General features: G+C 45.6%; 1 protein-coding gene across 1 annotated transcript in view; it reads left to right on the top strand.

Annotated features, from left to right (window-relative positions):
- Window positions 1-21,731, top strand: part of Supt6h (SPT6 homolog, histone chaperone and transcription elongation factor) — a 35,051-nt gene extending 13,320 nt beyond the window's left edge. Inside the window, exons 8-37 of the mRNA XM_010642305.3 lie at window positions 372-473; window positions 1,147-1,263; window positions 1,619-1,708; window positions 1,896-2,038; window positions 2,694-2,842; window positions 3,232-3,330; window positions 3,880-4,009; window positions 4,092-4,242; window positions 4,396-4,550; window positions 4,718-4,913; window positions 5,326-5,465; window positions 5,580-5,697; window positions 7,771-7,847; window positions 8,096-8,231; window positions 8,495-8,632; window positions 8,710-8,877; window positions 9,698-9,825; window positions 11,189-11,396; window positions 12,472-12,619; window positions 13,629-13,771; window positions 14,825-14,965; window positions 16,080-16,275; window positions 16,645-16,883; window positions 17,398-17,511; window positions 17,685-17,809; window positions 19,317-19,429; window positions 19,658-19,735; window positions 19,823-19,989; window positions 20,459-20,646; window positions 20,964-21,731. Of these exons, the coding sequence (XP_010640607.1) occupies window positions 372-473; window positions 1,147-1,263; window positions 1,619-1,708; window positions 1,896-2,038; window positions 2,694-2,842; window positions 3,232-3,330; window positions 3,880-4,009; window positions 4,092-4,242; window positions 4,396-4,550; window positions 4,718-4,913; window positions 5,326-5,465; window positions 5,580-5,697; window positions 7,771-7,847; window positions 8,096-8,231; window positions 8,495-8,632; window positions 8,710-8,877; window positions 9,698-9,825; window positions 11,189-11,396; window positions 12,472-12,619; window positions 13,629-13,771; window positions 14,825-14,965; window positions 16,080-16,275; window positions 16,645-16,883; window positions 17,398-17,511; window positions 17,685-17,809; window positions 19,317-19,429; window positions 19,658-19,735; window positions 19,823-19,989; window positions 20,459-20,646; window positions 20,964-21,150 (4,284 nt within the window). The 3' untranslated portion in view covers window positions 21,151-21,731. The remainder of the gene's footprint in view (window positions 1-371; window positions 474-1,146; window positions 1,264-1,618; window positions 1,709-1,895; window positions 2,039-2,693; window positions 2,843-3,231; window positions 3,331-3,879; window positions 4,010-4,091; window positions 4,243-4,395; window positions 4,551-4,717; window positions 4,914-5,325; window positions 5,466-5,579; window positions 5,698-7,770; window positions 7,848-8,095; window positions 8,232-8,494; window positions 8,633-8,709; window positions 8,878-9,697; window positions 9,826-11,188; window positions 11,397-12,471; window positions 12,620-13,628; window positions 13,772-14,824; window positions 14,966-16,079; window positions 16,276-16,644; window positions 16,884-17,397; window positions 17,512-17,684; window positions 17,810-19,316; window positions 19,430-19,657; window positions 19,736-19,822; window positions 19,990-20,458; window positions 20,647-20,963) is intronic.
- Window positions 21,732-22,369: the final 638 nt, after the last annotated feature.

Genomic DNA, 22,369 nt, shown 5'->3' with positions numbered 1-22,369 from the left:
TCTAACCTTGAACAGTATCCAGGGCATTGAACCCCATTTGACCTAGGTTCAGGGATTCCAGGTCTTAGAGGAGGGAAGATAAGATTATCACCCTGCTGTGGTCTTGAAGTGGCACTCTTCAAGAAATCTGTGATGGGCCAGGGATTTAGCTCATTGGTTCCACCGCCTACCTCACAAGCTCAAGGACCTGAGTTTGATCCCCAGTACCCCCCCCAAAATCTGTGAAATATTGATTTCATGCTATATAATACTAGGCTGGATATCGAAAATGTATACCTGAGGAACACATGTTTCTGTCCAGAAATACTATGTTTTTGCTAATTGGCATATGATATAAAGTAACTCTCACATTCTTTTCTTACCCACTGTAGCTCCGTTCTATCCCTGTCAAGGGGGCTGAAGATGATGAACTAGAAGAAGAAGCTGACTGGATCTATAGGAATGCATTTGCCACACCAACCATTTCTCTACAGGTACCTAAAAACGATCCTTAGTTTTATTGTTTGGTTGGTTGGTTGTTCAGTTTTTTGAGACAGTCTCAGCATGTAGCCCAGGCTAGCCTCAAACTCAAGAGGATCCTCCTGCCTCAGCCTCCTGAGTACTGAGATCACTGCATGCACTCCCACACCCAGCTAAAATTCCTTAGGTTTTTGTTTTGTAGTACTGGAGAATAAACCCAGGGCCTTTGCCCTGAGCTACATCTCAGACATTTGTTTTCACTTGGAGACAGAGTTTCACAGTTGCTCAGGCTGGGCTTAAATTTAGGATTTTCCTGCTTCAACCACCCAGAGTAGTTTTTTTTGTTTTGTTTTGTTTTGGTACGGCGGATTGAACTTGGGTTCTTGCGCTTGCAAGGCAGGCCACCCGAACTGCTGAGCTAAATCCCCGGCCAGAGTGTTGTGATTATGGGTATGAACCACCATGCCTGGCAAGCCTTAGATTTTGACATGAAACAGAAGCCACTTGATTAAGATGGGAAGCTACTATTCCTCCCCTACCCTGTTCTTCTGTGTGCCTGGTACAGAAGAGTGTATGTATGTAGGAGCTTTGTCTAAATTTCATAAAACAAGGCCACCCTGTGTTAAGAAGCAGTTTTATGTGGTAAGACAAAAGTAACAGTATCTTGCTTTCTTTTTTCTACTGTAGGAAAGCTGTGATTACCTAGACCGAGGCCAGCCAAGCAGCAGCTTTAGTCGAAAAGGTCCCAGCACAATTCAGAAGATCAAAGAGGCCTTGGGTTTCATGCGAAATCAGCATTTTGAGGTAACACCATTGGTTAGAAATTGGTGTCTCATTGGATAGAAAGTCAAGAGAATGAGGGAAAAAAGTAGCTGCCTAAGTCAGGTAGAGACCTTACCAATCCTTAGAAGTAATCCCTAATAAGCAGTTGGGACTAGCAGAGACCTTAGTAATCAATAGGAGAAGGCCACCTTGTCTGCAACATTATCTTTACTTATTTGGAGAGTATTGTGGCCTGGTTGGGCCTCAGGAGGAGCCCACACTTTCAACTATTCAGTTTCCTGGATCTGTTGGTCCATGAGATGATTAATTACCTTCTAGCAGAGGGAATCCTTGCAGATATTTCTTCTGAGTGACTTCAGTCTCCTTGTTGCTCTAGGTCCCTTTTATTGCCTTTTACCGAAAGGAGTATGTCGAGCCTGAATTGCACATCAATGACCTGTGGAGGGTGTGGCAGTGGGATGAAAAGGTAATATGAATATATGATCCCAAAGAGCTGTGGTCTGGGTTGGACTCCGCAACTGCTAGGGTACTACAAACCAAGCTGCTCCAGGCCTGCCAAGTTTCCCCTTCTGTATATCATGGTAAAGGAACAGAGCAACTTTGGGTCTCCAGGGCTGAGAACCAGTACTTATTCTTGCCCTACCATTCCCTAGTGGACCCAGCTAAGGATTCGCAAAGAAAACTTAACACGGCTGTTTGAGAAGATGCAGGCTTATCAGTATGAGCAAATCTCTGCTGACCCTGACAAACCTCTTGCTGATGGCATCCGGGCTCTGGACACCACCGACATGGAAAGGTAGCATATACAGAGTTTGTTCCACTACAGGGAACTGTCAGACCAAAGATAGTCCCCCAGGACCAGTGTTACCTTGCAAAATTCACAGCACAGGGTCTTTCCTCTTAGAAATCCAGCTTATCAATACACCAGAAGTAATTTTCTGACAAATTTATCTTGGTTATATATATTAGTATATAAAAGATATTAATGTATTTACTGGAAATTTAACCATTAAAATTATCAGATATTCAGACTTCATGATCTGGATATTTATCTCATGTAGATAAAATTATATGGGAAACCAAATTATAATCGGAAAGTAGCTTGACAGTTGGAGAAATCAGAGGAGCAGCAAATAGTTAGTGGCTAATACCACACAACTGAAGAGGAGTCTCAAGGACTTTGAACTTTGTTAGAGACATGCTACCTTGTCTTCTGATGCTTCCATTTCTGACAGTCACCAGTAACCATTTCAATTTGACATATTCCTCCTTTAAGACAACTAGTTAATTGCACTCTAGGTATGGTCTAGGGCTATTGTGTGTGTATTGATTAGACAATCAAAGTGCCTGTCTAATTGGGACCTTGCCTCTGGGAATTAGATTCCTTGTAGCAAAACTGAGATACACTGCTTCCCCAGTGACACCTGAGCTTTTATGTACCTTTCTTTTAGGCTCAAGGACGTACAGTCGATGGATGAGCTGAAAGATGTGTATAATCACTTCCTGCTGTACTATGGTCGTGACATCCCTAAGATGCAGAATGCTGCCAAGGCTAGCCGCAAGAAGCTGAAGCGTGTAAGGGAAGAGGGAGATGAAGAAGGTGAGTAATGGAAAAGAAAACCAGGAGAGGACCAGGGATTTTAGCTCAGTGGTGCTGCTGCCTGCCTCACAAGTGCAAGGTCCCAAGTTTGATCCCCAGTACCAAGGGGGGAAAAAACAGTTGATGGCTGTGAGATGAAGAAGGTGAGTAATGGAAAAGAAAACCAGGAGAGGACCAGGGATTTTAGCTCAGTGGTGCTGCTGCCTGCCTCACAAGTGCAAGGTCCCAAGTTTGATCCCCAGTACCAAGGGGGGAAAAAACAGGCTTGATGGCTGGGAGAGCTCCAAGAATGCTCTTGGCTGAGTGCCCTCTGGGGCTTCTCAACATGTGTCAGATCCTTGGGAGTGATAGAAATCACAGCCTAACGTCACTCAACATTTTTTTCTCAGGTGAAGGTGAGGAAGCAGAAGATGAGGAGCAGAGAGGACCAGAGCTCAAGCAGGCCTCCCGCCGAGATATGTACACCATCTGCCAGAGTGCAGGGCTAGGTAAAAGCCAGCCTCTTTGGTACCTGGGCACTCGAGCCTTGAGCAATGAGGGGTTATCAAGGAAGAGAACTCATAGATAGGGGAAAAGGATAGCTAAGTCAAGCAGCTGTCCAGTGATAAACCGGCCTACCACATGATCCCCATAACCCTCCACTCTCTCCCACCCTATGGTAATGGTTTGCCTCTCTAAAGCCCCTAAGTAGTGAGAATCTCTATTTCTTATGCTCATAAAAGCCACTCAGGTGCTTCAAGTCAGTTTTTACATTTTTCTTTGGCAGCCTAGTCCTGCTCATTCTTGATCCTTTTAAAGTTTGATACACAAACTTGGTGACACAGGCCTGTAATCCTGGCACTGGGGAAGCTGAGGCAGGACTGCCAGCCTGGTTACATAGTTCAAGACCACCCTGAAGTACATAGCAAGACTCTGTCTCAAAAGACAAAAACAAAAAGACTGAAGTCTTATACACAGAACTGTTACTCTAGACTCAGAAAGCCAAAAGTTTGTCCAGCCAACTGCTGCCTTAACTTTCATTATACTATTTGCTTCAGACGGCTTGGCCAAAAAGTTTGGGCTTACTCCTGAGCAATTTGGGGAGAACCTCCGGGACAGCTACCAGCGGCATGAAACAGAGCAGTTTCCTGCAGAACCCTTGGAGCTGGCCAAGGATTATGTTTGCAGGTAGGCATGTAGCAGGTGGCTGGCAGGGAGGGTCTGAAGGCTAAGACACCTCCATCCTGCAACTCCACTGTTTTCCCCACAGCCAGTTCCCTACTCCAGAAGCTGTGCTGGAAGGTGCCCGCTACATGGTAGCCCTTCAGATTGCCCGTGAACCCCTTGTCCGGCAGGTGCTGAGGCAGACCTTCCAGGAGAGAGCCAAGCTAAACATTGCCCCCACCAAGAAAGGTAGAAAGGTGAGCTGGATAAAAGGCTTTGATCCAAGATGTGGCCTGCTGTCTGAGTGACTGGGTCTTGGGTCTTTAGCCAAGCTGTCTTCCCATAAGCACCAAGGCAGTCTTTTTCTTCCAGGGCTGAGCCACACCTAATGATTGCTTCTTGATGTACAGGATGTGGATGAGGCCCACTATGCCTATTCCTTTAAATATTTAAAGAATAAGCCTGTTAAAGAACTGAGAGATGACCAATTCCTCAAGATGGGCTTGGCTGAAGATGAGGGGCTGCTCACTATTGACATCAGCATAGATATGAAGGGAGTGGAAAGGTAAGCAAAGCCCTTGGCTAGGGACTCTTGGTGGGAGGAGGGGTCCTTTGGGAATTAAACCACTGTTTCAGAGCAATCCATTATTCCTAGCTCATTCATGTATTTATGGACATCCAAGTATCATCTTTTCTCCATCCCTAACACCATAGCTTTGTATCTCGCCTCAGCTACGGCAATGACCAGACGTATTTTGAAGAAATCAAGCAGTTTTACTACCGAGACGAGTTCAGCCATCAAGTACAGGAGTGGAACCGGCAGCGCACCATGGCTATTGAGCGAGCTTTACAGCAGTTCCTCTATGTGCAGATGGCCAAAGAACTCAAGAACAAGCTCCTGGCTGAGGCCAAGGAATATGTCATAAAGGTGAGGACACACTTGTTTTTCTTAGTCCTGTGGTTTCTCTGGACTAGAGCTGAGAATGAAAGAACCCCTTAGTAGCAATCCCATGGGTAACAGAGGAACAAACAGTGGGACAAGTGGAACATACTATGAGAGGCAGTACAAACTAGGTACAAGGATCATATTCAAGAGCTGTCCACTTGAACCTCTTTTCTCCCTTTTCCCCAGTCACCCAGATAATCCTTGTTTTTGTCACTGTCTTTTGTACTATCTTATTCCAAAAAGTGGGGTATGCATTTGGGCTGTAAGCCTGCCAAGAGTCTGGAAGCTTATATAAATTATGAATACATGGCCTTGCACATGTTTATCTGTACTTTTCTCCTTAGTATAGTCAGTGACTTTGATGACCATGGTGTCTTGTGTGTCTCCTCACTAGGCCTGTAGCCGCAAGCTCTACAACTGGTTAAGGGTTGCACCCTACCGACCAGATCAACAGGTAGAAGAAGATGATGACTTTATGGATGAGAACCAAGGAAAGGGCATTCGAGTCCTGGGCATTGCTTTTTCCTCTGCCAGGTAATTGCCTGTCTACCGGCCCTGCACTGTCTCTTACCTATTTTCCTTATTTCATTCTTTTATTCATAGCCTCATATTGCTGATTGTGACAATCTTTGTCTATTTGGCTGGCAGAGATCACCCTGTGTTCTGTGCCCTGGTTAATGGTGAAGGAGAAGTGACAGACTTTCTCCGGCTACCTCATTTTACCAAAAGGCGAACTGCATGGAGAGAGGAAGAGCGAGAAAAGAAGGCAAGTCCCCACATCATGTACTTCAGTGGGATAAGTGCTATGGTCTAAGAATATCCCATCCTTTATTATTGCTGATCTAATCACTAATGTCTCATCCTCTGGCATCAGTCACACATCCATGACAGTAGATGGCACTCGTTATCTGGTGCAGAATTTACGTCTGGCTTGAGTCCAGTTCCTAGGCCTTGTGTGCTTCTGGATCTGCCTTTGCTGCCTCTGTTTTACTAGCATCTGGGTCATACTGTTCCAGGAGCTGAAAGCCACTGGGGCATCAGGCCAACCTTTTCCCTGCATTAGCCTTTCAGTGCCTCATTTTCCAAAAAAAAGAATTTGAATTCATCTAGTTTGTGCACTTCTGGAATTTTTTATTCTGATAGAATCTTACAGTTTTGTTGTCAGAGCGCTGTTCTGAAAAGAACGACAAAAGCATTTTACAATAAAAATCTTAAAATCAACATCAGAGTATCAGTATAGTCCTTTCAGGCCATGGTTTATATAAATAAGACTCACCAAGTATATTTAGTTGATCACACTCAAGTTTAAGCTAGAAATATAATGATCTTAGGAAATATTAACAGATTTATAATACTAAAGCCAAAGGCTCCAGGGTGTTCTCTGTTCTTGTTAGACAACAAATAATACACCATGTCCAACACTGAGAGTTCAAAGACTGTTTAGACACACCCTCTCTCTCTCTGCCACTGGACATGTAGTTATAGAAGAGGCCATCTATATGTAGCCTGGCTGGATTTGGGGCACAATAGGAATGTAGTGAATTCTTCTGTTTAGAAAATTAGGAGGATACTTGAAAGTTGAGAACAACTCAAGAAGGGAAAACGTGTGTCTCATTTCTAGGATGAAGGAACATAATTGTGTTTTGGCTGGAGGTCCAAGATCTTTATTTTGTTTTTTGTTTTGGGGTGTTTTTGTTTTTGTTTTTTGGTACCAGGGATTGAACTCGGGTAATTGGGCTTGCAAGGCAGGCCACCGAACCACTGAGCTAAATCTCCAGCCCTCCAAGATCTTTAGAGGAATCTCACAAGTGAGAAGTTCCCTGGGGCCCAGATAAGACTGATTATTTTCACATTGTGTGCTAGTCTTGGCTTTTTGGTAATACTACTGCCTCCCTCACTTTGTTATAGTCAGGTTTTCAGCAGAAGTCACAAAAGAAATGAAATAGACATTCACAGTAATTGTAGGATATCCAAGTGTGTGTATGGTTTGGAAATTAAATCATAAGGAACTATAGTACAAACTGGGGACCTTTAAGACAAAGAAGACACGTACTTGCCATGTTGTCCTTTTCAACTGGTCCTCACCCAAAAGAACATAAGACGTACTTTGTTTTGCTTCATCAAAACTAGGACCAAGCCAGGCATGGTAGTACACACCTGTATCTCAGCCATTTGGAAGGCTGAGGCAGGAATATTGCAAATCTGAGCAAGACCCTAACTCAAAATTTAAAAAAATTTTTTTAAATGTTTTAAAAAGCTGCAGATGTGACTTAGTGGTAGAGTACTTGCCTAGTATGCACAAAGCCCTGGATCTGATCCCCATTACTACGGGGGTGGGGTGGGGTAAGAGTGAAAACTGGGAAGTTGGAGGGGCAGGGACAACTAGAACTAGTGGCTGAGTATTGGAGGGAAACAGATTGTGCTTCACAGTAAAAGGTAGCTGTGCATTCTTTAACTCTTATCAGTGGCTACTAGTATCACTGAAGTCACTTCTAATCAGAGAATCAATTAAACAGAAGCAGGCTAACCAATCTAACAAATGGGAAGGAATCCTTAGTGACAGCTTGAATTAGATACCCTCTGAAACCTTTCCAGTTTTGACTGTTCTCTGGTCTTATAAGATCTCAAGCTACTTAAAGAACTTGAAATCTCCCCCATGCTCAGAACCATTTAGCTCTAGTTTTCTTTCTTTCTTTTTTTTTTTTTTGTTTTGTTTTGTTTTGTTTTGTTTTGTTTGGTACTGGAGATCAAACTCAAGTCCTTGCACTTAAGACTTGAGAGGCAGGCAGTGGAATCACTGAGCTAAATCCCCAGCCCATCTAATTTTCTTTCAATCCAGGCGCAAGACATTGAAACTCTAAAGAAATTTCTCCTGAACAAGAAACCTCATGTGGTAACAGTTGCAGGAGAGAACAGGTAGGGGCACCAAAGCACTGGGTCAAGCCTGGCATAAGGCTATGACCCAAAGTCACTCATCCCTTATTGTTGAGCCTGGCATATCCCCATAACAGAATGGGTATCTGCCTAGCAAGAGTATTAATATTTTTAGGAATATTCCTCTTTATCTTTAAACCTCTTTGCTTCTCACCCCTACTACTCCTAGTCATAAGACTATCCATCCCTGTGGAAATATATACTTTGACTCCTATTCCTCATCTCTCCAGGGATGCCCAGATGTTGATTGAGGATATAAAGCGCATTGTGCACGAGCTGGACCAGGGCCAACAGCTGTCTTCTATTGGAGTGGAGCTGGTTGACAACGAGTTGGCCATTCTCTATATGAACAGCAAAAAGTCAGAGGTAATTTTGAAGCCTTACCCTCAGGGCATGCCCAGGCAAGTGCTATAAATCCCAGAGAGATTTAATAGGGAAACAAATGTTACCAGGGCTCAGTATTGCCTCTGTTCACTTATGAAGTGGTTTCCCATGTTGCCAGTTATGGCACAGATTGGAAGTCCAAGAAAAAATGAGCCAGAGGAGGACGTGGCTTCATGCTACAGTGGTTTATATTCTTGATGTTGGCACTGGACCTTAACACCCTTGATGACCCTCATTGACTCTAGGCAGAGTTCCGGGATTACCCTCCAGTATTAAGACAAGCTGTCTCCCTGGCCCGGCGCATCCAAGACCCTCTGATAGAGTTTTCCCAGGTGTGCAGTTCTGATGAAGACATCCTGTGTCTCAAGTTTCACCCCTTGCAGGTGAGTAGGGTGCAACAGACAAGCTAGATGAACAGAAAAGCACAGTAACCTTATCCCTATCTGATGTATGTTGATAGGAACATGTTGTGAAAGAAGAACTACTCAATGCCTTGTACTGTGAATTTATCAACCGAGTCAATGAGGTCGGGGTCGATGTCAACCGTGCCATTGCCCATCCTTACAGCCAGGCTTTGATCCAGTATGTCTGTGGCTTGGGACCTCGAAAAGGGACCCACCTTCTGAAGGTATGATTGGATTGAATCAGAAAATTTAAAAGTTACTGTTTCATCATGAAGATATATTTTGTCAGTATGATTTAACAGATTAGGAAGCCTAAGGTCAGTAAAAGTCAACTTGACCAGCATCAGTCAGTCAATGAAATAGTCTTACTTTAGCCCTGGGTGACCAAATTTATGTTCCTCACTGCTGTACTCTAATGGCTCATTGAAAGATGGCCATAAACCATGGTTTAAAACAAAGGAGAAAGCAAGAGAATGGTCAGCACAAATCTCAGAACAGTGGAGTTTCTCAGTCAGAGAAAGAAATAGCTTTAAAGTGATACTCTTTTTCTTTAATGAGTGATAAAGGTTGGACATGACGGCACACCCCTGTAATCCCAGTACTCGGGAAGCTTAGGCAGGAGGATCATATGTTCAAGGCCAGTCTAGATGACACTGTCTCAAAAAAAAAAAAAATTAAAAAATGAGTAGGGCTGGGGATTTAACTCAGTTTCACTGTGCCTGCCTTGTAAGCACAAGGTTCTTAGTTTGGTCCCCAATGCCAAAATAATTAAAGATGGGTAATCATAATTGAGTAGTGGTTACTGTGGTGTATATCATATACTTGTAAGCTGTACATTCATTACCCATATGTAGTCTTTGATATAATGTAGTTCATTGATGAACTTATGTTAATGGTAGGTAATGTGGTATTGTGCTCAGTTAGATATTGAGAGATGACAGAGTTTGCACCATGGATTCATGGAGGGTTTTATAGGGATCAGAAAGCAGGCTAAGGATATAGGACCTGGTTATTGCCCTGGCTCACTCCAGCCTTCTCCCCTAGATCCTGAAGCAGAACAACACTAGACTTGAAAGCCGGACCCAGCTGGTCACCATGTGCCACATGGGTCCCAAAGTCTTCATGAATTGTGCTGGCTTCCTCAAGATTGACACAGCCTCCCTGGGGGACAGGTGATGCCCTCTGCCTAGATGGGCCAGAAGGAATTCCACTGGGCTATGATTTCGGGCTTCAGGGGATTAGGGGTGTCAAAGGGTCCCAAGCCATTTAAATTAGAAAATGTTTAAAGAAAAAGTAAAGTGCTGGGAGCCAGGGATTTAGCTCAGCGGCTCTGTGCCTACCTTGCAGCACAAGGTCCTGAGTTTGATCCCCAGTACCAGAAAAAGAAGAAAAAGCTGGGCATGGTGGCGCATTCCTGTAATCCCAGCACTTGGGAGGCTGAGGCAGGAGGATTGTGAGTTCGAGGCCAGCCTTGGCTACATAGTGAGTTTGAGGCCAGTCTGAACTGTCTGAACCCTGTCTCAAAAAACCAAAAATAAATAAATAAGGTAAGGAATATTTATATTTAGTCAAGAGCCCCTGACCTATGGAAAAGATCGGTTCAATTATAAGAGCCCTTTTTCATGGGAGAAACATCAAAGGACCAACTTATAAATTAAAGAGTCAAAACAAGATTTTGTTCAGTGGATACAAACTCCTCTTGTTAATGTGGTTTGTTGCAGCCAGATAATGGTGGGAATAGCAAGGGCAATGGAAAGAGTGTGGGTATGAAAAAATATGGAAGCGGGAGAGAGATTTGTTGTTTTAAGATGTTATTGAGAGAAAGTTCTATTCACTTGGACTTTGGACTTTACTATTGACCTCTTCCTCTCCAGAAGTTATCAACTCAGTCTTTGGAGGATCTTTTCCACGGGCACATAGCTCCTCATTCAGTAATGGAAGTCAGTGGGGAAATAGGCTTCAAGTTCTAAAACTTCATTTTCCACTCAGCTTTGCTGTAACACTCCACGAATAACATAGGTCCATGTGAGTGCACGGGCAAGATCAGCCTGGGAAGGCTTTATGGGGGAAAATAGCTGTCAGAAAATTTTCAGAGGTCTTTTTCCCCCTTTTTGTTCATCTTATTCTAAGATTCATATAAGTTCCTTATATAAAACAACATATACAAATATTATACAGAAAGTGGAAGTCCCCCATAATCCCACTCCCCAGAGATAACTACCATAACAATTTTTATGTATAGTACAGTTTTTCTAAATTTTATTTTTGCTATGCATTTACTAACTACCCATTTACTACAAAAATAGGATCATATGGTTCATAGTGTTTTGCAGTGCATTTTTCACGTATCAGTATATTGTGGCCATCTTCCCATGTCAGCACACATAGATCTACATCATTCTTTTCAGTGGCTTTATAGTATTCCATCATATGGAGGTGGCCTGATTTATTTAACCAGCTCCCCATTGGTGGACATTTGGGTTGTTACTAGAAGCTTCTTGTTCTATATCCTGCTCTTCTCTGCCTTTCCTCCAGCACTGACTCATACATTGAAGTCCTTGATGGCTCCCGAGTCCACCCTGAAACCTATGAGTGGGCCAGGAAGATGGCAGTGGATGCCCTGGAATATGATGAATCAGCTGAGGATGCCAATCCTGCAGGAGCCCTTGAAGAAATCTTGGAAAACCCAGAGCGACTCAAGGACTTGGACCTTGATGCTTTTGCAGAAGAACTGGAGAGACAGGTTAGTGAAGACAGTGTGGAAGGCCTGGTAGAAAAACCTATCCTAAATGGCCTGGATGGGAAGACACCTGAGTACCAACTGTCTAGAGAAACACCACTACTGTTAATACAGCAGGGTCGAGTCTCCTTCAACCTGTGCTCTATCAGGTTTTTTTGAAGACATTTTTCACAAACTTGTCAAGGAGCCAGAAAAGTCTCAGATGTGACCATAGTTATGAGGGGCAGGAGGGAGTCAGAAGGATGTTGGCACTATAATTTCCTTCTAGACCCGCTTTCTTCCTTTCCAACACTGTAGCCTCCAACAGTGCGTCCTTGCATTTGTTTTACACACAGAATTTTCATTACAGTGTCCTATGGCTGACTTTGAAAACTTCATTTAGTGAACTAGGCATAGTAGCCACACTATCCCAGCTATCAGGAGGATGATAAGTTTGTGGCCTAGGGAAGTTAGCGAGACCTTACCTTAAAAATGAAAGGGCTACAGGGCCAGAGATTTATTTAGCTCAGTAGTGCTGCCACCTTGCAAGCACAAGGTCCCAAGTTCGATCCCCAGTACAAAAAAAAAATTGAAAGTCTAGAGATGTACCTACCTCAGTGGTAGAGAACCAGTTTCAAAAAAAAAGGGAAAGAAAGCCAGGTGTTGTGGTGCACACCTGTAATCCCAGCACTCAGGAGGCTGAGGCACAAGGATCGCTGTAAGTTCAAGAACAGCCTGGGCTACATAGTGATTTTCAGGTCAGTTTCAACTACATAGTGAGACCCTGTCTCAAAAAACCAAAACAAAAAAGGAAAGAAAACCTTCTTTAATAAATGAAGGGAAAGAAGGTAAAAAGCCTTGACAGGAGCCAACTGGCCTACAACTTTGAAATCCCATGGAAGCCAGGTCTGTTATGCACCTGTAATTCTACCAGTCAGGAGTAGTGCTATGAGTTTAAGGACAGCCCGGGCTACACAGTGAGTTCAAGGGCAACCTAAACTACGTAATGAGACCCTGTCTCAAAAGAAAAAAGAAGTCCTCCATGGCTCAGGTTGGGAAACAGTTACAAGGATTCTCCTGACAGGCTTTTTTTTTCCAGGGCTATGGTGACAAACACATCACACTGTATGACATCCGGGCAGAACTGAGCTGTCGATATAAGGACCTCCGGACAGCCTACCGCTCTCCTAATACAGAGGAGATCTTCAATATGTTAACCAAAGAAACACCAGAGACTTTCTACATTGGTAAGTTCTAGAACTGTATTTTTAGTTAGAGGAGAATATGTTGGGGGACACAGAATGTGATTCCAATAAAATGATGCAGGTTTATACTACAGGTAGGGAAGACCAAGAGAGCTTTTAAAGTAGAATGTAGGAGCCGGGTGGTTGTGCACGCCTGTAATCCCAGCACTCGGGAGGCTGAGGCAGGAGGATCACTGAGTTCAAGACCAGCCTGGGCTTCATAAGTGAATTCCAGGTCAGTCTCAACTACATAGTGAGACCCTGTCTCAAAAAACAAATAAACAAACAAAATAGAATGTAGGGCAAAAAAAATAGCCAGGCATGGTGGCACATGCCTGTAATCCCAGCACTTGGGAAGCTGAGGCAGGAGGATCACTGTGAGTTCGAGACCAGCCTGGGCTACATGTGAGTTCCAGGCCAGTCTCAACTACATAGTGAATCCCTGTCTCAAAAAAAAAAAAAAAAAAAAAAACTAGAATGTACGGGCTTGGAATTTAGCTCTGTGGTGCCTCTGCCTGTCTCACAAATGAAAGGTACTAAGTTTGATCTCTGGTACCAAAATTTAAGTAAATAAATAAATAAGATTGTGGGACCTAACTTTGGAAGTCAAAATTGAGATCAAGGGCTGGGGATTTAGCTCAGTGATTCTGCTGCCTACCTCTCAAGCGTAAGGTCCCAGGTTCGATCCCCGGTACCAAGAAAAAAAGAAAAGAAAAAAATTGAGTTCAAAATCAAGTGGGCCAGGGATTTAGCTCAGTGGCATGGCACCTGTCTCGAAAGTGCAATGTCCTCTGAGTTGGATCCCCAATACCAAAAAAAAATCTGCTTTGGGATCTTAATGATGAAGCCGCTGCAGTGCATCTCATTTTCCCTTATCCAATTGGGTAAGCTGTACCTTCTTCAGGTGGGAAAGGTAATCAGTAGAGATCTGTCACAAAAAGGATGGTATGAAAGAGTCACCCTCCAGTTCTCCCAGCCTGTTCCTTCCTTTCTGTCCTTCTTTTTCCTTCAGGAAAGCTCATCATCTGCAATGTCACTGGCATTGCTCACAGGCGTCCACAAGGTGAAAGCTATGACCAGGCAATCCGCAATGATGAGACAGGGCTGTGGCAGTGCCCCTTCTGTCAGCAAGACAATTTCCCTGAACTAAGTGAGGTATGTTTCTTACCTACACTGTAGACACAGTGTCCCTGTATGTGCGTGTTAGAAGATGCCTGCAAGTTCCTTTCTTTCGTGTATGGTGTGTGTGTGTGTGTGTGTGGGTGTGGGGGGGGGGTTACACTGTAGACACAGTGTCCCTGTATGTGCGTGTTAGAAGATGCCTGCAAGTTCCTTTCTTTCCTGTATGGTGTGTGTGTGTGGGTGTGGGGGGGGGGGTTTTGAGACAGGGTCTACCTCTGAAGTTCAGGCTGGCCTTGAATTCACCATATAGCCCAGGCTGGCCTTGAACTCACAGTGATCCTCCTGCCTCAGCCTCCTAAGTGCTGGGATTATAGACTACTATACCTGACTTTCAATTTTTGCTCTTTAATTTCATCCCACATACTTCTAGACATCATCTGCCTTTTTGTTAGTCAAAAATTACCAAGGCCACTTAAGTCAGGCATGGTGGTATACATTTCTAATCTCAGCACTCCAAGGGGCTACAGCAGGAAGATTGCAAGCTCAAGCCTAGCCTATGCAATTTAGCATGGCCCTGTTTTAAAAATAAATAAAAGAAAGGGCTGAGGCTATAGCTCAGTGCAAAAGCCCTAGGTTTCAATCCCCAGTTCCAAAAAATCCACTAAAAAGCTTTTTCTGGGCCTTAGCATGTTATTAAGCAGATTGTAAAAGGGACAGTTTCTCAGCTTTACCCAGTAGAAGAAGCTGATGTGATTTATCTAGAACCTAAGGCAGCCACAGGATGCCTGTACACTTAGTGAATTATTCTGAGAAGGCTGAGTAGACATTTCTGTGCTCGCTAGGGTAGAACAAAAGGGGAAAGGGCTTATGTGGAGCTAACAGAATGTACATTGGATAAGCATTAAAAGATTCATCTGATGGCCCACGGTACCAAGCATCAGCTCCAAGTCAAGGAAGAGTATAGATGTTGAAAGTCTCTCAGTCTGTGACTGAGTTTTTAGGCCAATACCATACAGCAGCTCTTTTCTGAATATTATGATTTCCACAACCTTAATGATCAGCTTTCTTTTCTCATGCCTTTTTTAGGTCTGGAACCACTTTGACAGCGGTTCGTGCCCAGGCCAGGCCATTGGTGTCAAAACACGGTTAGACAATGGTGTCACTGGCTTCATCCCCACCAAATTCCTCAGTGACAAAGTGGTAAAGCGGCCTGAGGAACGAGTGAAGGTAGATGAATGACTGGCCTAAAGTTAGACCAGTAGGGCTAACTTTGGCCTCTCCCCTCTAGAAGTTAGGCTGTGTTCCCAGTGCCTGCTGGTGAAGTTTCAGGGAGGATTTCTAACTAACTGGAAAAGGCTAGGGTGAGCAGCATCTGAATGAGTAGCTGCCTTTGTCCACAGCCTTTCTTTCTGTCTGTTGCCAGCCTTTGAGGTCAAGTTCTCTTCCTGTGTGGGAAGCTGTGGTTTAGGCAGAGGGCAGAAAGCAGGGCTTAGCATCACATGCTGTGAAACAGAAAGGCTCTGCCTATTCTTCCAAGACCCGGTGGCACTATTCTAGGAGATGAATAAAAATGTGTGGCACAGGCTTCCTCATAACACAAGCAGATGACAAAGAAGGAATACTCAAATAGTCTCTGTTTAAGAGGGTTAAGAGCAAGTCCTTTTTTCCTAATATTCTTCTGCCATGGCTACATTACTGTACATTTACTAGATACCAGCACTTGACATTGGATTTATGTGTTTTTAATCCCACAATCTAATGGGAAAAAGATTTTTTTTTTTTTTTTAGAGGAAGTCATGTCTTTTCAGGATCAGTCAGTCAGTGATACAGTTGAGGCCAGGTCTGTCAGATTCTCTACTAAGTGTTATGAACTCAGGAGAGCTTTGGCCTTAACAGGATTAGGAAGACACATTCCTAATAATGAACTGAGAGATTTTCAATAGGAGAACCATGCAGGGTAACTGACTTTTGCCATATTTAGACAAAAGGGCTCAAGCAAATTGGGTGAGGTACAGAAAACAGCTGTTATTTTGCTTTCCTTCTGAAAAGGGGGATAATGAGCCTTTGAACACAGTGGAAGGAGCAGTGATAGCAACTTTATGGGAGAAGGGAAGAGTAAACCCAGCAGACTCCAGTTGGTTTTTTTGCCTAGACTGGGAGATATCAGCGCAGGGCATAACCTGTGGTCTGCACATAAGACTCATCCCCACACTCCTACTTAGCTGGTGGGCTTTGGGCAGGTCCCACCTTTCTGCCTGGACCTTGGTTTTCTCAAATGTAAAATAGGGCTTCGGGCTACATAATCTTTGTCCCTTCCAGCTCACATGTTCTGTGGGTCTAGGTGGGAATGACTGTTCACTGCCGCATCATGAAGATCGACATTGAGAAGTTCAGTGCAGACTTGACCTGTCGTACCTCAGACCTCATGGACAGGAACAATGAGTGGAAACTGCCCAAGGATACCTATTATGACTTTGATGCTGAAGCAGCAGACCACAAGCAGGAGGAAGACATGAAGCGGAAGCAGCAGCGGACCAGTGAGTGTGTCCCCCTGAATCTTGGTAGCTTTCCCAGTGCTGAACTCAGGCCAGAGGGTATATGTGTATCAGTCCCCCAGTAGGAGTGGAAGTCAGCTTTAAGGGGCAGAGGCACAGAAATGTTACAAAAGTCATGTTACACATGGTCACATTGTGGTCATATCTGTTCACTAAGGCCTTATGCCTCTTAAACCTCATTGTCTCATTACCCTTGGATCCCAGTATTAGCATCTCATTTGTATCAGAGAATCTAGGCCCAGAGAGATAAGAGTTGATCCTATAGTGGGTTAGAAACTAAATCCTGATTTGTCCCATTGGTGTTGGCTCCCAGCCCCACCACCTGGTCTGTACTTCTCCTGCCCTCTTTAGCATACATCAAACGAGTGATTGCACACCCATCCTTCCATAATATCAATTTCAAGCAAGCAGAAAAGATGATGGAGACCATGGACCAGGGTGATGTTATCATCCGACCAAGCAGCAAGGGAGAGAACCACCTAACAGTGACCTGGAAAGTCAGTGAAGGCATCTACCAGCATGTGGACGTGCGCGAAGAGGGCAAGGAAAATGCCTTCAGCCTGGGAGCCACTCTGTGGATCAACAGTGAGGTGAGACACATGCCTACCCACCTGCCAACCTGACTCTTGATTCCAGAAACAAGACCTTTCTGCTCACTTTCATTTGACATCAGTAACTTGGGTGCTTTATATGTATTTTAGCTGTAGAAAGCAACATAGATGGTGGCATGTAGAATTTCTGTTCATTTTGTATATTTTGTCCTCTTCTTCCCTGTCTTCCAAATTTTAAAATCCAGTGAGGAAGAGGAGAAAACACTTATGAGTGTGTGCATACACACGTATCAGGTTTCTCATTCCTATGTTGGGTGAAGTCTGGTGATGTTCTCTGTTGTTCCCAAGAACCAGGGAAGGATCACAGAACACTGTGCTCCAGTGTGTTGATACATGACTCAAAGTGACAGATAAACTGAGGATACCTTGTATGGAGTGCAGCTTTAGCAGGACAAGGAAGTCCTCCTGTGTTTCTCTTGAGGATGGATTTGATGAAGGGCTAAGACTCTCAGATTTGCATATATCACATCGAGCCTTTAACTTCTTCCCACAGGAATTTGAGGACTTGGATGAAATTGTTGCCCGCTATGTTCAGCCCATGGCATCCTTTGCCCGAGACCTTCTGAACCACAAGTATTATCAGGACTGCAGTGGTGGGGACCGCAAGGTGAGCCAGGAGTCTTCCCAGGAGGGATGACACTTTGCAGGCTCTAAGGATGTACGTTTTTCCTTCAGTGTAGGGGACCCTCAGGTGGTGAAGGAAGTATACGTATGAATGTGCCAGACATTGTGTACCAAGCATGCTGCTGTCCCAACCTCTTCCCCTCATTCTACCCCCAGAAATTAGAGGAGCTGCTCATCAAAACTAAGAAGGAGAAGCCCACCTTCATCCCTTATTTCATCTGTGCCTGCAAGGAACTGCCCGGCAAGTTCCTCCTGGGATACCAGCCCCGGGGTAAACCCAGGTGAGCACTGGTCCTGAGAAGGTGCTGCCACTGGCGTCCACAGACAGGCTAGAAGGGAACCATGCGGCTCTGGTTCTGCCTGACTGCCTTTCTCCTATTGCCTTAGTATAGCTGAGGTGGAGGTTGGAGATGGGAAAAGAGGGTGGTGATCTAGAAGCGAAAGGCAAAGATTTATATAAAGTAGTACTTTCATCAGCACTGAAGAGTTTCCTTCAACTCATCTCTCTCCCAAAGAGTGACAGGAATCACCAGACACTCCTAGGTACAAGACTGGGCCGGCACACTGGCCTCTTCCCATTCCCTGCTTCACCCTCCCAAGGTCTCAGCACATGGTGGTTTACTGATGCTGCAGTGTACTGGCTGTTGTGCCCACACTGAAGCGGGTGGGTCCAGGTGTATTTTTCTCCTGCTGTGCCTCTTCTGTGCATGACTGGCAGGCTGCCTTTGAGGAGGCATGCCTTTACCTGTGTCTCTCTAGCTCACCCTGAAGGTAGAGGAAAGTCGTTTCCTTAGACCTACCTTCTGTGTCTCTTGCACACACTAGTAATCACTTCAGCCTTCTCTCCCCAAGCCTGGCCTCCATCCCTCTCTTGGCCCTTGGCCAAGTCATAGGCATTTCTGCTCTTAGCCCTGTACTGAGCACATGTGAAACACAGCACAGACTGTATTAGTGGGGCTGGGGTCCAAATGACAAAGCCCCCATACTCTGAGCCCCCATGTTGGGCACATCTGGACTATTGTATTCCCTATGGAAAGGAACACAGACTTCTTGCACATTCTCCGAATATGGCAGAATTCACACTTGGAGAAGATGCGGGAGCAGGTTTTAGCTGAATGTAAATGAGAACTTGGCATACTTGGCAATGTCTGCTGCCTATTGATAGCTCTCCGTGACTGAGCACAACCTTGAGTCAGGTGTCATGGTAAGCACTTTATGTATGCTTCCTCAATCCCCCACACCCACACTGTGGGTCTAAGTGATGTTATGCTTAATGAAGCAAGTTCTGGTTTAGTAACTTGGTGCAGTGTCACATAGACGGTAAGTGGCAGAGCTCAAACTAGAACAAGAACCATTTCTGAATGTAGGGCCCCTTCTATTAGTTATTCTCTTGCTCTCAGAAGTATTGAATAAGGGCAAACTAACCACTTTCTGGGACACTGCAGAAAGACCCCTGAGTAGGAAGCATGGTACTTTGCCACCCCGGGAGTCCCCTTCTGCCCCTGACATTCTTTGACCTCTGTTTCCCCTCACTTGTAGATGCTGCCTTCACACTGCAGCCATGTGGTGGCACAACCTTCAGGCAGCCTGTGCACAGCACATGGACCACTCCTTGGCCTTCACTGTACTGGGTTGCATGAGGCCTCGCTTCACAGGGCGAGCAACAGATTCTGTCCTCTCTCCTTTCCCCTGGCACCCAGTGGCTACTTCACATGGTGGACATCCATTCTGATCACCCTCACAGCTACCCTCAGTGATACTGATAAATGTTTCTTTCTAAAATCCCAGGATAGAATATGTAACAGTGACTCCAGAAGGATTCCGGTACCGGGGCCAAATCTTCCCAACTGTGAATGGGCTCTTCAGATGGTTTAAGGATCACTATCAGGATCCCGTACCAGGTGAGTTCTGTTCTCCCTCAACTTCTAGGATATGGTTGGAAGGACACATATATGCCTGGTAGGCTGTCCTTATAGCTGTCTCACCCCTGCCCTAGTCTCCTGGCAGCAGGGAGGTTCTCTATGCGCTGGACCTCTACAAATTTCCCTCCTACCTTTCCCAGCTCCTGAACTGAGTAGCCAGAAGTAGATTTCTGGAGGGAAAAAACTAACTCCAGCCATTTCCCACAGGCATCACCCCCAGCAGCAGCAGCAGGACCAGGACTCCTGCCTCTATCAACGCTACCCCAGCCAATATCAACCTTGCAGGTGAGGCACCCAGGGCTGGGATTGGAAAGGATAGAACTGGAGGGACTTTTGCCTCTGACATGCTGATTTTCGCCTCTGTTCTTACAGATCTAACACGGGCTGTGAATGCCCTGCCCCAGAACATGACTTCACAGATGTTCAGTGCTATTGCTGCTGTGACAGGCCAGGGTCAGAACCCTAACGCCACCCCAGCCCAGTGGGCCTCCAGCCAGTATGGCTATGGTGGCAGTGGAGGAGGCAGCAGTGCTTACCACGTATGTGGCTTGGGAGGAGGCTCCCTGCATGGGGTGGTGAATGAGGGAATAATTCTGTCTTACCAACTTATATCCCTTAGATCTCTCTGACCATGTCTACCTTTAGGAGCCTTATTTGCATGGATAGGAGTGCCTCAGCCTAAAGTACCATCTCTAATAGATGTTCCTTTTCTCTAGACCATTTGATAGGGAAGGGAATAAAGGCAGGGGGTCTGCTTTTCCAGACTCCTTTGAGATATTTGGAACCCTCCGGCCACTAGAAATCTGAGGTGAATCTGAACAGGACTGGTGGGCTTTCATGCCTGTGCCAGACTGCTAGGCTTCTCCTGCTCCTCAGGACCACACTCTGCTCAGGGGCCATTCAGTTGCAAAGCTCTGTGCTGAGCCCACCCTTGCAGATGACAGAAATTTGCATAAAAACCAAACAAGCCCAGAACCCATCTCCACTGATCTGTCCATGCCTCTCCAGGTATTCCCAACACCAGCCCAGCAGCCCGTGGCAACACCACTAATGACCCCCAGCTATTCCTACACGACCCCAAGCCAACCCATCACCACACCACAGTACCACCAGCTCCAGGCCAGCACCACTCCACAGTCTGCCCAGGCCCAGCCCCAGCCCTCCTCCAGCTCCCGGCAACGGCAGCAGCAGCCAAAGTAAGTATACAGATGTCTGCATAGAACAAGTTATTGGTAGGGACAGGTGTTACCATGAGGACCAGGGGAGGTTAGCCTACGAAGGTGCTCCTGGTCCTCTGAGATCTGAGGTCTATGTGAAGACTTGATTTATAGTAGAAGATCAAAAGGGCATTGTGGCATTTGGCCACTGCTGCTTCTGCTTTGCCACAGCAGAGAGGCTACTGCCTATGCTCGGTCTCTTTCTGTGAAGGTGAACACTCACCAGTGACTAGTGGAAAGGCTTCCAGCGAGCCCCAGAAGAGTATTATCTCAAAGGCCCTTCCTTCCCCTCTCAGGTCCAACAGCCATGCAGCCATAGACTGGGGAAAGATGGCAGAGCAGTGGCTGCAAGAGAAGGAGGCAGAACGGCGGAAACAGAAGCAGCGGCTAACACCTCGGCCGTCCCCCAGTCCCATGATCGAAAGCACCCCCATGTCCATTGCTGGAGATGCCACCCCACTCCTGGACGAGATGGATCGGTAGGAGGCCTGCTTTTCGGACTCTGGTTACCTCTAAGGCTGTGAAAAGCCTGCCACTGCCTCACTCTCTGCCCCTCTTTTTTTGTCCATAAGTGGTCTGAAGTGGCATTCTCTTTGGTAGTCAACCTGGATTGGTGACAGACTTGTGAGCTTGAGCTCAGTGTATACCAGGCAGCAATTTTCCCACTTCAGACCCTCATCTACCACCTGTCCTGGGACCAGGCTGGGAATGTGGCAGGGAGGAGGAAGAAGAGAGAGTGGAGCAGTTTTGTATTCTCCATACAAGCCATTTTGAGCTTCTGCCCTCACCTGACTCTGGGCTGTGATGGGGCACCAAGCTCAGTACGTGTGTTTCCCCCAGCCCTTATGGGGAGAGGGATGCTATTTATTCAGTTTGGGGCAGGAGGGAAAGTGTTTCTCATCCTGGTGGCTGTCAAAGCAGGACTGTGGGGGACATAAGGGAACAGTGCTGACCTACCAGCCCCTGCCTGGTCACCCACCTGCTGCCACTGCGCTTCCTGCTTGTCATTTGAATAAACAGTGTTTCTACAGAGCACTCGCTAAAGCCTCTCTCCAGCTGTCTGCTCTTGGACAAGTGGCTTTCAAAGCAGAGCTAAAAGCTCTTGAGGTCCCCCTGAGTGAGTCCCTCTTCTCATCCTCAGAGAAGTGAGCATTCAGAGAATAGGCAGCTTCTGCTTCAGACTGCCCAAGGTCACCATCCTGCCCTTCTGAGTCTATGATCCTGTGCCAGCTTTTATTGGGTTAAACTGGCTTTCCTATCTCAAAGGGAGATGGTGTGCTCATTTGGGCAGTACATATACTAAAATTGAAAGGGAGATGGTGACACCTGTGTTATCAGCCTGCTGTGAGGACATGGCAGGTATCAACTGCTTAGCCCAGTGCCCTGTGCTTCATAAATAGGAGCTACTGTTACACACACATGCAGCTGCCCGTCTGCTGTGCCACTCACTGGTTTTCCCTGTTTGATGAAGAAAGGGCAATCTAGGTTTCTCAACTTGAGCCCCTGTACTACTCTTTCTTCCCTTTGTTCATTCATTCTTGTTTGTTGCAGTACCAGGGATCAAACTCAGGAACTTGTTTTCAAGGCAGGCGTGGTGCTACTGAGCTAAATCCCCGGCCCCTACTCAGCTGTTCTTTGTCTCTGACATATAAGTAATTAGGGGTTTTCTGCCCCACACATGGGTGCTTGCGATGACCCCACA

Source organism: Fukomys damarensis, unplaced genomic scaffold (assembly GCF_012274545.1).
Source record: "Fukomys damarensis isolate Sample0158 unplaced genomic scaffold, DMR_v1.0_HiC HiC_scaffold_13, whole genome shotgun sequence".
Classification (NCBI taxonomy): Eukaryota; Metazoa; Chordata; class Mammalia; order Rodentia; family Bathyergidae; genus Fukomys; species Fukomys damarensis.
This window is presented reverse-complemented; position numbering and strand designations above follow the sequence as displayed.